Source organism: Parasteatoda tepidariorum, chromosome 7 (genome assembly GCF_982258835.1).
Source record: "Parasteatoda tepidariorum strain Cologne lab strain chromosome 7, Ptep-v5.0, whole genome shotgun sequence".
Lineage (NCBI taxonomy): Eukaryota > Metazoa > Arthropoda > Arachnida > Araneae > Theridiidae > Parasteatoda > Parasteatoda tepidariorum.
In genome coordinates, this window is record NC_141761.1 from 26,981,159 (window position 1) to 26,996,159 (window position 15,001).

At 27.4% G+C, this 15,001-nt stretch overlaps 1 protein-coding gene across 1 annotated transcript in view; it reads left to right on the forward strand.

Moving 5' to 3' along the window:
• Positions 1–1,672: 1,672 nt before the first annotated feature.
• Positions 1,673–15,001, forward strand: part of LOC107451859 (VWFA and cache domain-containing protein 1) — a 78,835-nt gene continuing 65,506 nt past the window's right edge. Inside the window, exons 1-4 of the mRNA XM_087167553.1 lie at positions 1,673–2,314; positions 7,512–7,574; positions 8,291–8,439; positions 11,359–11,465. Of these exons, the coding sequence (XP_087023679.1) occupies positions 1,907–2,314; positions 7,512–7,574; positions 8,291–8,439; positions 11,359–11,465 (727 nt within the window). The 5' untranslated portion in view covers positions 1,673–1,906. The remainder of the gene's footprint in view (positions 2,315–7,511; positions 7,575–8,290; positions 8,440–11,358; positions 11,466–15,001) is intronic.

Genomic DNA, 15,001 nt, shown 5'->3' on the forward strand with positions numbered 1-15,001 from the left:
TCTTGCAAACTTGGTATTTGATTACTTATTACTTGTGTTGACCATGCTGAGGGGGCTAACACTAATGTAAGATGGTGCACAGCATGCAACAAGAACAAACAGTAATAAACAAATGGAAAGAGGCCAAGTCAGGACTGCCATAAAAGCGTGTTATTCAAAATCTAGCAACCATGTCACCTTTCTTAACAATATATCTATAAATAACTAATACAAATTTTCACTTCAAACTCAACAAAATTATCAAAATTATCCGTTTGAAAATATCGCCTTGAAGAATAAGCTGTAGTAAAGCAGTTGCAAACTTTCTAACCGGAACTAGAGCAGCTGGTATTGAGCTGGAGATAGTTATTGTTTACATTTATATTGAAAACACCATCCATAGATACAAGAATTTCAGGTTAGAATACCACCAAGCAAAGACAAATAATTATAGATTAGTCACAGTTATTTATGTGACCCTCCAAGTAAAAGATGAACGTGGGGAAAAAAGTTGCTATCTCGGTTGAGCCATTGTATTCAGTGGCCTCATTTACTTTTGACTCCATCAGGAAAGACAATGACTTAAAGTCTTGGAGGGTTTCTCCATCCCATGATTGGTATTGGTGGCGAAATGTCCTAGGGGCTCCATTGACCTTTTCTGCGATAGAGTCGATCAGACGGCGCTGTTGAGATTTGCCAGCGGCCACCTGATAGGAATGGCTTCTTTTGCAATGGCAGCAGGGCTTTCCCGGTTTTTGTGCAGAGTGGAAAGTGCGACCCTGGAGCACATTTCTGGATTGTCTTCGCATTTCTAAGGAGACTTTCTCGACGAACCCTTTACTTGACCTGGATTTTTTGAGAGTGTATGGACTTATTGATAATGTCTAGCTGCCGCTAGATAGTGAGGACGTTAGTCACAAGTTGCTATATGCCTCATCTACTTAAAGGTAGAAAGTTTCAAAAGCAATTTTATAAAATTAATAATGATAAAAAGTTTTAACTAACCTAAAAAATTTTATCATTATCGTAGTCTAAAACAAGTTTCTTTTTTTTAAAATCATAATTACGATTTTTAAATAAAAAAAAAAACGATTCAAAGTATGACCAGCCCTCCAGACTTTATATTGGCGATCGAAATGGGCTGCAGGTGGCGTAGAGCAGAACTCTTTTCCTATGGCAACACTTCTCATGCTTTCCCCATTAGCGTGTGGAAAGTCATAGAGGAAGGAAGTACGTTAGTTTCTCTCTTGATTTTCATATGGATAAAAATCTTTTAACTGGAAAAGCTATATGGAACTGAAAACTACATTAAACATAATTCTAAAGAAAAGTATTATGGTTATTTTAAAAAATATTTTTGTTAAACAAAAAGGAAAAATAGTAAGAAAAGGGAAAATATCGTAGTACATTCCTATACAACTGAAAAGAGGAGAGGGAAGGGAGAAGGGCTAAAGGCATGAAACCGGTCTCTCCCCAGATGGCGATTTATAAATTTCAACTGCGCTTTCTTTTGGAACTAAGTTTAATGTGGTTTTCAGTTCCATATAGTTTCCTAACTTAAATAATTCTAATGAATGAAAAATCAAGTCAGAAACTAACGCGCTTCCTAAATAACGCAGCAGTGAAAGCATGCGAAGTGTTGCCATTGGCAGATCCCATTTCGATCACCTACGCTCGGCTAACAACTGAAATTAATTTAATTATGAAATTCTGGTTTTGGTATCTGGCAAATAAATGTCCGTGTCAGCCAACAAAAGATGGATGCTCTATAATAGCTGTGGTTATTTAATCATAATAAATAATAAGTTCAGCCTTATCTGAAAGAAGAAAAAAAATGAGTGCTTTTATCCTAAAAAAGCTACTAATAGTGATAGTTGTGGAGAAATTGCATAATAATATTGTTAAACTATAGTCAAAAGCCTTAAATATGTATTTATTCAATACCGTTAGCAGTAGTAAGCTGCTATCATCTATAGTTAATAATTTTTGTAATTGTGCCTTTGCTTTATTAATTTATCTATCTATTTGTTTCTTTATATTGCCTTGTCGATGTATAAATGACAGTCATAATTTCATTTCTTCAAAATCTGAGCTCCTTGCATATGAGAAAGACTCTGGTGAACTGTCTAATCAAAAACAGTATGTTGTGAGACTAAATGCCAAATTACTTGCCCAAGAACGTGAAAGATTTGAAAAAAGGAAAGATCAAAATGCTATCAGCCTCCAAGATATTCAACAATCTTTCAACAGAGACAACTACTTTAATCCCGGTAAAAGCATTGGGACACATTTGAGGCGAATTACTAATGAAGAGTTGTGTTCAACAAAAATGCAGGTAAAAGCTTAGTGTTTCAATTTTCTTATTATTATCAAGTGAGGTGATTTCAATAAAAGTAAGTGCATTTGCTTTTATATGTTAAGAAAATTTTAATTGTGTCGATTTATTCATATTTTATTTCAAGAATATCGGGTATTCTTTGTGTTAAAGGTAAACAAACTTGAATAAGGCACACATATGCTGGTTATTTCTTATCGTGATCTGTCGCGCAAACTACAATCGCCAAGACGGCAAATGGTCTTCAAACTTGCAAATTAAAAAAAACAAACAAACATGTAAGCAAGATGGGATCAACTCAGGGAGGGGGGTTTATGAATTATAGGTACCTGTCTAGTTTGTCACCTTAAGTAATGTTTTCTTTAGTTTCTTACTGACTGTTGCCAAGACTTAGCAATTATTCTGCTGCTGATCACACTACAGAAATCTCCTAATACATGTATATTTGTCTCCTTTTTTTTTTTTTTTTTTTCTTCCTTCATTTTGTGTTTTGACGCTATAACATAGGTTCTTACTTTGTTGATAGAACTTAAATTTTGGAGTGTCCATTTTAATGCTTTTCATGTTTGTTACATTTCTTCTTACATTACTTTATAATCATGAACAATGAATATTATTTACATTTTATTCTGCAGATTTGTTAGGATTCAAGGAATTTAGAGATTTTGACTTTTAAGACATAGATAAAACAATTCCTAGATTGTCATGTTAAAAACCTCAGTTATCTTTGTTTAGATGTGCCAAATTAATATATTTTTATTTTTCTTATCAAACATTTATTATCATGAAAAATGAATATTATTTATTGCAAATGTATGCAGTTATTAGAGCTAGTTGTTTTACTCCAATATAGTTTTAACCAAACAGTTATTATTTTTTTTAACGATAACTTTCTTTTAATGTATTTATTTTTATCTATTCATATGAAGTTTAAATGTTGCTAAATGAAAAAAAGAAAATTTTCCCTAAAATTTTTTAATTTTCAGTTTAATTACTAATGAGAGATGGTAATTTAAATAAGCATTAATATATGTATTTTAAATATTTACATTTCATTGTGCTTCTGTTATTATGTATAATACATTAATATGAACAAATTGAAGGTTGTCATAATAGCTATAACAGAGATGATTGTACTCCGGAAAAAATCCGACTTTTTGCAAACCGCGATCCGGAAGTTTTCGGAAATCCAAGGTCCAGAAGTTTGAAGAAATCATCGATCAAATTTATGTATAAAAATTTTTGCGTATTTCATTTAAAAATATTAGAAGTAGAATTTATACTTGGCATCTCTTTCATTTGTAAATATTTTTTTTGCTAGAAAAATAAACGTGATTAGAGATAAAAGTAAACTTATACATAATTTTTCATTTAAATTATATGCTGCGTATAATTTATTTAGAATTTCATGTTTTGAAAATATCAATGAAATAAATTATAGACATAAATTGTTTGAAATGGGTGGGTCATTAATGATTTTACTCAAGAAATTTTCAGGATTTTTGAGTTGGGCTCACAGTTACCCCTGCTATAAAAAATGATTTAAATAAAAAAAGACCATCGCTAACTTCATTTTTGATTAGTTTCTAAAATTAGTTCTAATGTAATTATTAGAATTAAGATCAAAAGTTTTTTTAATTCTTTTTAGTTTATCCTCTTAAGCAAAACCATTATCAAAAGAATATCATAAATTGAAATAAGGTGCTGTTCTAACCTTTTTCCCCATTATCTATTTTTTTTCTTCTATTATCAGTGTAAAGAATAATTACTTGCAGTGTGTTATTATTATTTATAATGGCAGTATTTTTACATTTTCATAATCAATTAACATGTCGGTATTCAATATGTTATTTTATTTAACGTTGCATTATTTAAAAGCATATTGTTTTGCTTAAAACATCATTTTGTTAAAATAAATGACAAATAAACTATTGATACTAAAACTAGGGATGTAACAAATAATAATTTGGCCTAATACCGAATATTCGACAAAAAATCACACGGATGTAGAATAGTCAGAGGTTGAATAAAATTTTGGGGCAATTGCCAAGATGCCAAATAGATTTTAAACTTGCAATTTTTTTTTTAAAAAAAACATGTAGATGTTTGCCCCGGGGGTGGCTACGAGTTTGGAGTTGGTCCCATTCTGTGATTTTTTTTTTTAGTTTCTCGCGGGCCACTGCCGAAAGTATCCAAGACTTGGCAATTATTTTGCCACAGACCACAATACGGAATTCGCCCCCTAAATTTTTTTTTAAAAAATAAATGATATTATAAATATATTATTTTCTTTTTATTTTGAAATAAGTTTAATCATTATTGAAAAATAGTCAAAGCTTAGTTGTATTATTACTATGGTATAAAGGTAAAAATAACTAGATATTAGGATGTAACTAAATGTAATTAGATATTAAAATAATTTGAAAAATGTAAGGAAAAAAAACTAGCTTTTATTTTAAAAAAAAAAGTCTTCTTAATTCTTAAAACAAAACTTACGCTTAAAAAATAGTTTATATCAAAAAAAAATTTATTAATGTACCATTAAACATTAAAAAAGATAATTTCTGCTAGAAATGCTTTTAAAAATGCAGCACTATCATAAAAAGCTTATAAAAATCAAGGACTATATACAAAAGAAAAACAGAAAAAATAAAAATGGATCTTAATTTTTTTTAATCAAATTTTAAAGCTAAACATTTCAATTTTAATGAAAAAGTGAAGATCCAGTCAAAACTGTCTTAATTTCTGTGTCATAGGAAAAGCATCAGTAAAAACATATGATTCTTTATAAAGAAAAAGCTTGATAGAAACCAAAACAAAAATTATTAGTAATTTTTTAACAAAAAATTTAACACTATTGAAAATCTTAATTTAACTTGAATTCTTTTTAGAAAAAAAAAGTGACCATAAAGGAATAATGTTCATTGGAAACGCCCTTTAAAAAATTCTGTCATAATAATAGCACTGATCAAAAGAAACATAAATAAAAAAAAAATCAAAAGAGAAACATAAAAAAATTGTTCTTAGTTCTGAAATATAACTTAAGCCTTTAAAATCACAGTTTTCTATATTTCTGGTTATCTGTCTTACTGTACAAGCAGAAAGTGACAATAAAAGAATGAAGTTTATTAGAAACATACTTCATTTTTGTCTTAACAGAAAAACAAGCAAAAATAAATAACAAAAAAAGTTCTCAATTTTTAAAATATAAAGTGTTGGGAAAATGATGAAATTTACTTGCCTGAATATAATTAAAAAGGAATAAAAATCAGCATGACGAAACTGATTGTTTCAGTTTAAAGTAATTTAGTTTTAATTCTTTAAGATTCGCTTTTCCATGTGTCTTTCAGAACATAAATTAACGTGTGTAAATAACTATTTCTAAAAATGTATAGTAAAAAATACAGTTTTGGATCATTTTTTATTAAATCTATTTAAATTTCACCCAAAAAAACTTTGTCGAAAAACAGTTTTCCAATAATACTTTGCTGAAAATTTGTCCAATATTTGTCCAAATATTCAGCAGAAGGGGCAAATACCTAATTGTGGCCGAATAATCGTTACATCCTAAACTAAAACATGCCTTTGCTTCATTTTATAAGCATACAGTCTGCTTGACATTTTGTTCCTTTTAAAAATTCTTCAATTGAAAAACTATATTACCTTAAATTTTTCATGCACCATTTTTATTGGTTTTAATTTAATAATCAATTTTAGAAAAAGAAATTTCCATTTACTTGAACAAACTAATTCTCTATTGTTATAAATTGTTTAAATAATGCCATTAAATGTGAAGTGTGACATTTCATAGATACTGACAAACTAAAGGAAATCATTCTTTCACATGCTGCATTATTAAAGTAACATTTCAATTTTATTTACCTGTTGTAAATTAATGTATAAGGCATATTTAAATTCTTCAGTTATTTTTTGTTATCATGAGTTATGGAATGATTGTGGACAGGGTTTGGAAAAAACCAACCCGCTCGGGTTTTATTGAAAAAACCCGGGCGGGTTGGGTTTTTTCAAAGTGGGCCCACTTGGCGAACCCTGAATGTGAATGAATTTTAATTGTTTATAGAAATATTTTTTTAAGTATAATTATTTTAAACTTTCTTTAAAAATACCATCTAACTTTTTTTTTAAAAAATTGGTACTTTTCCAACTCTACTTAGGATTCAAGGATTTTGGTTTATGCGAGATAATAAGGATAGTTTCTAAATTGTCATTATGTAAAAATTATTAATTTTAAACAGTTGTATTTACTCTGTGTTAAATGAGGAAATTTTTATATTCTTAAATAGGTATACATATTTTGAGCAATAAATATTCTTAGTTTTTTTATTTTTTATGTTATGATTTTTGAAATTGAGAGATTTTGACTTTTGGGTCATAAATTCTAGTTTGTGTTCTAGTTCGTGTTCTTAATAAAAAATGCACTTTTGTATTGCAAGCAAGGATTTCTATCCTTCACTCAGAAGTCAAATTAATGGGAAAAGAATTCAGGAAGTTTTCTTCTATTTTTTCCATGTTTCCACTTTTCTTTCATTCAAGTATCTTACATAAGTATCTTACAACAAGAATCGAATCTTGGTGTTGTATGAAGACTTCAAAGGTATATTTCTATATGGAACCCTGTTGGTACAAACTGCAATCCCTAATTTAGTTATGCTAAACTACCTAGCACTTATGTTTAAAATAATCATAGATAATATTGTGACTTGCCCAGGGTTGTTTAGAAGTATAGCATCAATCTAATTAAATCTGTAAAAATTAAGATTTAAAAAAAAAAAAAAAAAATTTAGAACTTTAAAAGTATTCTTAAGTAGTGATATTTAAAAATAAAATTTTTTTATATTTATTTTTGTGCAAATTTTTACTTTTTGCAAGTAATAAAAAAATTATGAAAGCTAATTTAATAGTATTCAATAAGAATAAAATAAAAAAATTTGTTTTTTGCACCGATATAGATGATAATAGTTGTAACTGTGGTGTTTCTAATTTCAAACAATTACCTGTATTTTTGACGGTATTTTAAACATTGACGTGACTTCTATGTTACTTTGTTTTGCGTGTAGCACTGTGTCAATATTATTAAAATCAAGAAATTTCAAATTGTGTGAAATAGTTTTACCCACAAAATATGTTTTATATTAATGTAGTTGAACTAAATATTTTTTTTTAAAAAAAATTACAGGCCATTTATGATTCTTTGCCAAGTATGGAAACACATGAAAATTCTCAGGATATTTTGGATAAGGTAAGATAAAATTTTATTTATAAATATAAAACTTTTCCTTAATTACTGTTAATCTGTTATGTTTGTTTTGTTTGTTTTTTTTTTTAAAAAAAATAAATATGGATATTTTTAGAAATCTATGAAACTCTGGCTGTTTTGAAAGCATTTAAGATTTTAACTAAAAGTCAGTTATAACACTTTAAAAAAGACATTGTAGTGTAGAGCATAAGAGACATTTATAAACCAAGAACTCTTATAACAACAATGTTATCATCATATCTACTCATTCTGAATTTGTCATATGTATTGTATAGATTTATTTCTAGAAGAATTCCTATTAGAAGTCTTCACAAGTCTTGAGAAGATCCCATATAGCTAGAATAACCACTACAAAACAAAGAAAAATATTCACATTATTGCTCTTCATTGATAATCTATTTATAATTTTTTAACAATTTCAACTACAAGTCAATTTTAAAGCCCTTTCTTATGGAATTAAATTAATTTTCATACAACAGTTATTTTCATCCTCTTTTGTGTTAAACCAACATTTAAAAAAAAAAAAAAAATTCCTCAACATCTTGTTAAATCAAGGCTCATAATGAATCAGCCACTTCAATAATGTGTTTGTAAATCTATTTTGAATGGGATGCACTAAAAAATTTAGCTTTTTTAACATATGTATTTTTTTCTTTTATAGCTTATACTTAATTTTTCCCTGTCATCTTTTCATATAGATATCCCATAAATTAACGAAGAAAGTGCAGGAATATTTATCAGTCATTGATCAAAACAAACAATACATTGAGAGCATCTTCAGTACTCCAAAATTTAATTTTGAAATTGGCAACTTCTCTTGCTGTAACATTCCAGCAGACTCTTTGCGGTAAGTTCTTTTTCTCCTTAACAGCTTATATTACTGTCTGTTTATTAGTCCATCTGTGGAAACTTGTGGTGGTCACCAATGGTGGTCTGGCACCAATGTGGTGGTCCATCTGTGGATATGTGGTGGTCACCAAATATCAACCACTTTAAAATAAGTGTGAGTTCATTGCCTGTTAAGTGAAGCATTCCAGCTTTCGTCTCTTCTCTTACACTCTACAAAGTTATAGAATTAGAATAACCATGCAATCAATGAGTTTAGTTCAAATTAGGTGGTCATCTTGTGATAGGACAGTATATTAAGTTTGATTTTTATTATTAAAATCAGCGTTTAAAAACTTTTTTTTAATAGAATAGTAACTTTTTTAAGAATATTTTACTTTCTACAGTCCTAAAGCATGCAATTTAAATATAAAGTAATGTAAAAGAATAAATTTTAAAATCATTAAAATGTGCTTAAAAAATGCTAAATGTAATTGAAATATTTAAGTGCAATTTTAAATATATTTAAAATCTTTTGAAATGTAAATTAATGTTAGAAATACTAATATTTCTTCCAAATTATAATAAGTTATTTTGATATAAAATTGAGTATGTGGTAATCAAGTTATTTTTTTATTTAATAGAAAACATGTTATGCATTATTGGTTTATTATTTATGTCAAATTTAAGACTCATATAATCAGAAAAAAAATTAATCAAATTAAATAACCAGAAAGGATATTTTTCTCCACAAAAATATTTCTTAAGAAAACAGTATGAAAGACCTTTATGTATGCTTTTGTAATATTAGTTAAAAGTAGTGAAAACTTCACAGGAAAAGCAGATAATCCTAAATTATATTTAGGATTATCTGAATACCTTTTAAAAAAATAAATTTAAACTTGGACTTAATGTATTATATTTTTGCTCTTTGATTTGCATAGAAAACCTGATTTGACCATGCACAAAAAACCTTCCAAAAAAAGAAAAATAAAAAAGCTTTTGTTTCATAAAAATTGGAAACTCTTCCCCTAAAATGTATAATCCTCTATGACAGAATTTTTTCTGGCTTTCTGCAACAAACATTCATAGCACTCATACCTTTCTGCAAGACATTTTTAATAGTAATATGTAGGTTACTAATTTATATTATTAGACATGCATTGTGTTAAATAAAAAAATCCTCCACAAATGTAATAAAACTATATATATATATTTAATTTTTTTTCATCAACATACAAAAGAATATATATTTTAATGTTATGGGCACTATTCTCGCATTTTGAAGAAGGTAGTAAACACTAATTATTACCTTTTTTGCATTTTGCAAATCATCATCTCATTAAAAAAGTTTAAAAATCATATCTGTAGCAGTAATAGCTGAGAAAAAGGATCACATAGATCACGACAAAATCGTGCAAAACGGACTCTTCACGAGAGGATTACTTAAGTCCCTGTTTTGAGATAAATCAAGCGGATTTAAATTTGCGAACTTTGATTAAAATTACTTTTTAGTATTGTTGAGTAAAATAAGGATTATTATGACATGATTATTTTTCTTCACTGTTTGATATGACAAAGTTAATGACATATTTCTGACCATTTTATAAAAATTGGGTAATTCTGATTGAGAGGATCGTAAAAGTAGGTGACAACTAGGTCTAGCTTGGATTTTTTTTTTTTTTTTTGAGGAGGAGGAGGCATAAAATGTTCAATTTTTCTAATGCTGAAGAAATTTTTTAAAATATTTTATGTATTTGATCATCATACTAACTTACGCAAATGCAAATCACATAAATAATTTTTTGGCAAGTTTTTATTTTTATTTTTTTTATGCGTTTTTGAAACAGGGATGATACCTGAAATTGTACTGCTGCAAACTGTTTAAGTTTTTTTCTAATTCTTAATATTTTACCCTATGCAGCATTTTTTAGCCATTATTCTAGATTCAAGTATTTTTTTTTTTTTTTTTTGTGGAAAATCATAGCTTACTTTTCTATAATTATGTATTTATAAGAATACTTTACAATGATCTTATAAATTAAGTTGAAATAATTGTCAAGAATTTAAAATAGCCTAGATCAACAAACTATTATTTTAAAACAAATAATATAATGTATGAAGCATTATTAAATTATAAGTATTTTTTGAAAACTAATATTTGACACATCTATATGCAATGACACATCTATTTGACAATCTCATGTAATAAAAAATTTGGTTATAGTGTATCATTATTTAAATCCATTATTTATGTATATATGTATATGTATATATAAATATATATATGTATAATATATATGTATATACAAGTATATACATATATATATATATATATATATGTTTTACTGTCACAATAGAAAAATTGTTTTAAATAAGATTATATTTTTGAAGAAAAGAAAAAAAACAATTCTTTTTACTTATGCATTTACATTAGAATTTTTTTAAATATTTACAATTTTCCTACTTCTGTTGAAAAATTATAATTTTACTTCTTGTTTTCTTATTTAACTATATAAATAAAAATTATAGATAATAAACTAAAATAATAGATAACAATCATTGTTATCACTGTACTGTGAACTATTTATTGATTTAATCACAAAGCACAAATGCTTAATATTGAGCAAATATTTCTTGTATTTTTATAAACACTTGTGCATTTTAAGAAAAAAAAATTTAAAAGTAATGCTCACATAAAATGAAAGTTTTGATTGCTAGAAAATTTATATCAGATCTCTTTTCTTAATTTTTTAGTACAGAATTCTATGTCACTTTTATTGTTAGCATTTTTTTTTTTTTTTTTGTGAATGTTGGAATGTAATTAAAGTCTTTTCTAGTCTATCCAAATTTGTAATCATTTAACAAAATGTGCTCTAGAAGTTAAAAAATTTTTTACTTTAATGTACTTATTGTTTTTTTTCTTCCCTTCATTACTTAGGTATTTTGAACACTTCGGTTCCAGGGTAAATTTGGATTCAGGCTGTCTATCTTATCCTTATTCTAATTTAGCTGCTGGTTCATACATTACTAGAAATTATTCTGCAGGTAAATGTTTAATTTGATTGTAATATAAACAGTAATTGATGTAAATTGTAGGTTTGATCTAAATCATTGGTTCTCAATCTTTTTTGATTCATTGCCGACTTTGCAAATAAAATACAGTGGAAATACGTTGTCTGTTTTGTGTGGTAACCCCCTTCCTATGTCATATTCTGCTGGTCTGTGAAAATTGCCTATATACCCATAGTGTTAAATTATCCCTGATTTTGCATTACCTTTTTCAGGAAAATTCCAATTTTAAAAATAAGTTTTTCAAACAAATCAAAATAATTTTTTCTTTACAAAGCTCACACAAGCTTTTTCTGAGTTTTTCTAAAAAAATTATTTGTTTATTAGTTTTTCATCATTTTTTTGACATTCTTTCTGTTCTATCTTATTGTCCTTTTGTCTCTAAGAGGGGAAAGAAAGTATTGAGCTTAAATTGTTAAATTTGCAAGTGGAATTTTTCCAACAGTCTTGTAATTATTTAATCATTTAATGAACAAAATTGGTTAAGTAATCATTTCTTTTTCTTGATTCCAATGACCTGCTTGTAAAGCAAAAATAAATGTTCTGGAAAATTTGATTTTCACAGCATTGGACAGTGTCAACTCAAATGCATTACGAATAGAGTCTCTGTGGGTTAATTGCTTCTCTGTATCCAACGGGAACATTGACTCTTCAGAATAAAATTGCATGTCTGAAGTCGATGACGCGTATAGCAACTGCAAGACGCTTTTCAATTCCTTCAATAGATATATCTGATTTAATGCCTGCTCCAGATGATATTGAAGATGAGTAAAAAATATAAAAGGATATCTCCACAGTGGATCTAGAATTTGAAAGCTCCAAAACTATGAAATGTTTGGGAATGTGAACTATAGAGCAAATTTGCTAACTGTTGTAGGGTGACCCGGGGTAATTCACGATCACTCTGTTTCTGAGGTAAATAATGATCACCTAAGTTTTATTTAAAAAAATAATATTTTTTTTAAATTTGAGACATGAACAAGAATGCTTGTACACTTTACTAATGTATAACTACATTTACTTAATAACAGTTTTTTGTTTAATCTAACAAAATAAGTATCTTTTAAAATGCTTTCTGTATTTTCCATTTCAAAGATGGGTTTCAAAATGTGCACATTTCTGCAAAGATCCCCCTCCTTCTCTTAATAATAAATATTTTGAGTTACTTTCTTTTTCTTTATAAAAAAATAGTGTAGGCTTTTGCTTAATTATTTCACATCTACTGTAAACATTATAATTGATTGTAGGAAACTATATCAAATGTTGCCCCCTACAGATGGGGTAGTTATTGATCACTGGGGTAATTCCTGATCATTTTCATTTCTTCTTATAAATAGTTTAAAAAATAGCTAATAAATAGTCAATTGTCTTTTCTTAAATAACAGTTCATATTTATTAAGTGAAACAACTATAAAATATATTTTAACTATAATCACAAAATTTGTTTTTAACTGTATACAAGAAAAATGTGTTCTGATATGCACCATTTCTAGCTTGTCTTACCTTGCTTCTGTCTTAAATTTATGTGTGTACATTGTTAGAATAATTTTTAAGTTGATAAATTAACCTAATATAAATATGGTGAGAAATTATAAGCTTAAAAAGGATGCTAAGCTTCTAGAAAGCAAAAATAGTGAATTTCTTTTAATGATTGAAAATGAAAATTTCAGTGTGAGAGCTGCTGCCAGAGCTAAAGTGTTAATCTTTATTCCTGATTTTAAATAAACAGTTTTATTAGCTGCTTAAACATAACTTTTTGGTTTATTTGTTTGATCTTAATGTCTTATTTGTTAATTACCATTGTATAGTTATTTTTAAACAGCCCATTTACTGTAAGAACTGGTGGTCAGTAATTACCCCAGAAATGATCAGAATTTACCCCAGAATTGATCAAGAGACGGGGTAATTCCTGATCACTAAAAATTTAAAATCTTTTAAATTCTAATTAGATTTTTAAACAAAAGAAGGTAGCATGGGACTCATCTCATATATCCTCAAACTTCCAGAAAATATTAAAATTCTATCTTGAATAGTTTTTTCACAAAATAGATGTTTGCATTTTTTGATCAGGAATTACCCCAGGTCACCTTAAGTATTGAAAGTGATATTTTATTTTATTTTAAAACCGAAAACTGAGCCGACCCAATTTTGGGTTTACAACTACTAATGTTCAACTTCGTAGCCTTGTAATTTTGAACCAATCCAGAAAACAAGGAAACTTCTGGATCAGTACCCGCAGAGAAATTATTTGTTATGGGAACATGGAGGATTTTGTGACTTGACAGATTTAATGTGCATTGGTCATCATTTACTACATGGGAAGTCTTCGGCCGGAGGGGATTGAACCCACAACCTCTTGGATTTGAAAGTGATATTGTTGAAATTATATTTAAAAACAAAAAACTTGTAAAGATTACATATTTTTCCTAGTAGTTCACCTAGTAAGTGAAAATTTTGAAAAGCATACTTAATTTTTTTTTTTACCCTGGTTCTATGTTATCTTGCTTAGTGTATTTTTTTTTTAACGCTTGTCTGACAGAAAACGTAAAATCAGCATTCCACTGTATATTCCAACGTCCCTGTAAAAAAATTTTAAATTAGTATTTATCAAATTATTAAAAAATCTTCTACTTTATTTTTGTTATAATACATTTTTAACCTGACATTCATTTGTGGCAAATTTTTACTGATCAATTTCATTTCTGTGTTTTGAGAAGAATGTGAATTTTCAAAAGTGAAAAAATGTCACCCCTAACTTACTAGTACAAAAACATATTTTTGTAGAACGGCAAGCAAAATTTTACTTTCATTATAAAATTGGTTAGTAACCTTCATTTCAATAAATTTCTGAATTAATAACTGCTTTTAATTACATGTAATTTATGCATACATAAATGTGTATTGGTTTTTCAATACAGAATAAATTTATTACCTTTCAAAGTATACTCCATATTTAAAAAAAATTCTTTTGTAAGTTTTTACATACTATAGGAAGTCCCGATATTAAGAATATAGAAGGTCCGAATCCCACCCACAAGAGGGCTATAGTGACCATATTGGGAATCTGTGATCTAAATATTCAAATTAGATTCGATTGTATTTGGCTATTTCTGTCAGCTACCTGTGTTTGGAACAAATATCAAGTTGTTTAGTTATCTACCAATCTACTCTTGTTTTTTAAAACATTTTTTGTTGTTGTTTTTAACCTATTCCTATATTTAATGTTTTTCGTTGAAGATTAAAATTAAAGTAAGTGCTTATTTTGAAATGGGAGATGTTTTTCATATCCCTCTAATAAACTTTATAAAACTAAATAAAACTTTATAAAACTAAATATAAAAATGAACTAAATTGAGTTTGATGCTTAATATTATCATTTATTTTTATAGGATAATGAAATTCAAAATAAATTAAATTCTATTTTTTACTGTTAAGCTACTTTTTGTTTTGTTTAGCTTACAAGTTGCAGGGCATTGATTTTTCTTTGAATGGAAAAGGAAATAAAATCTTTT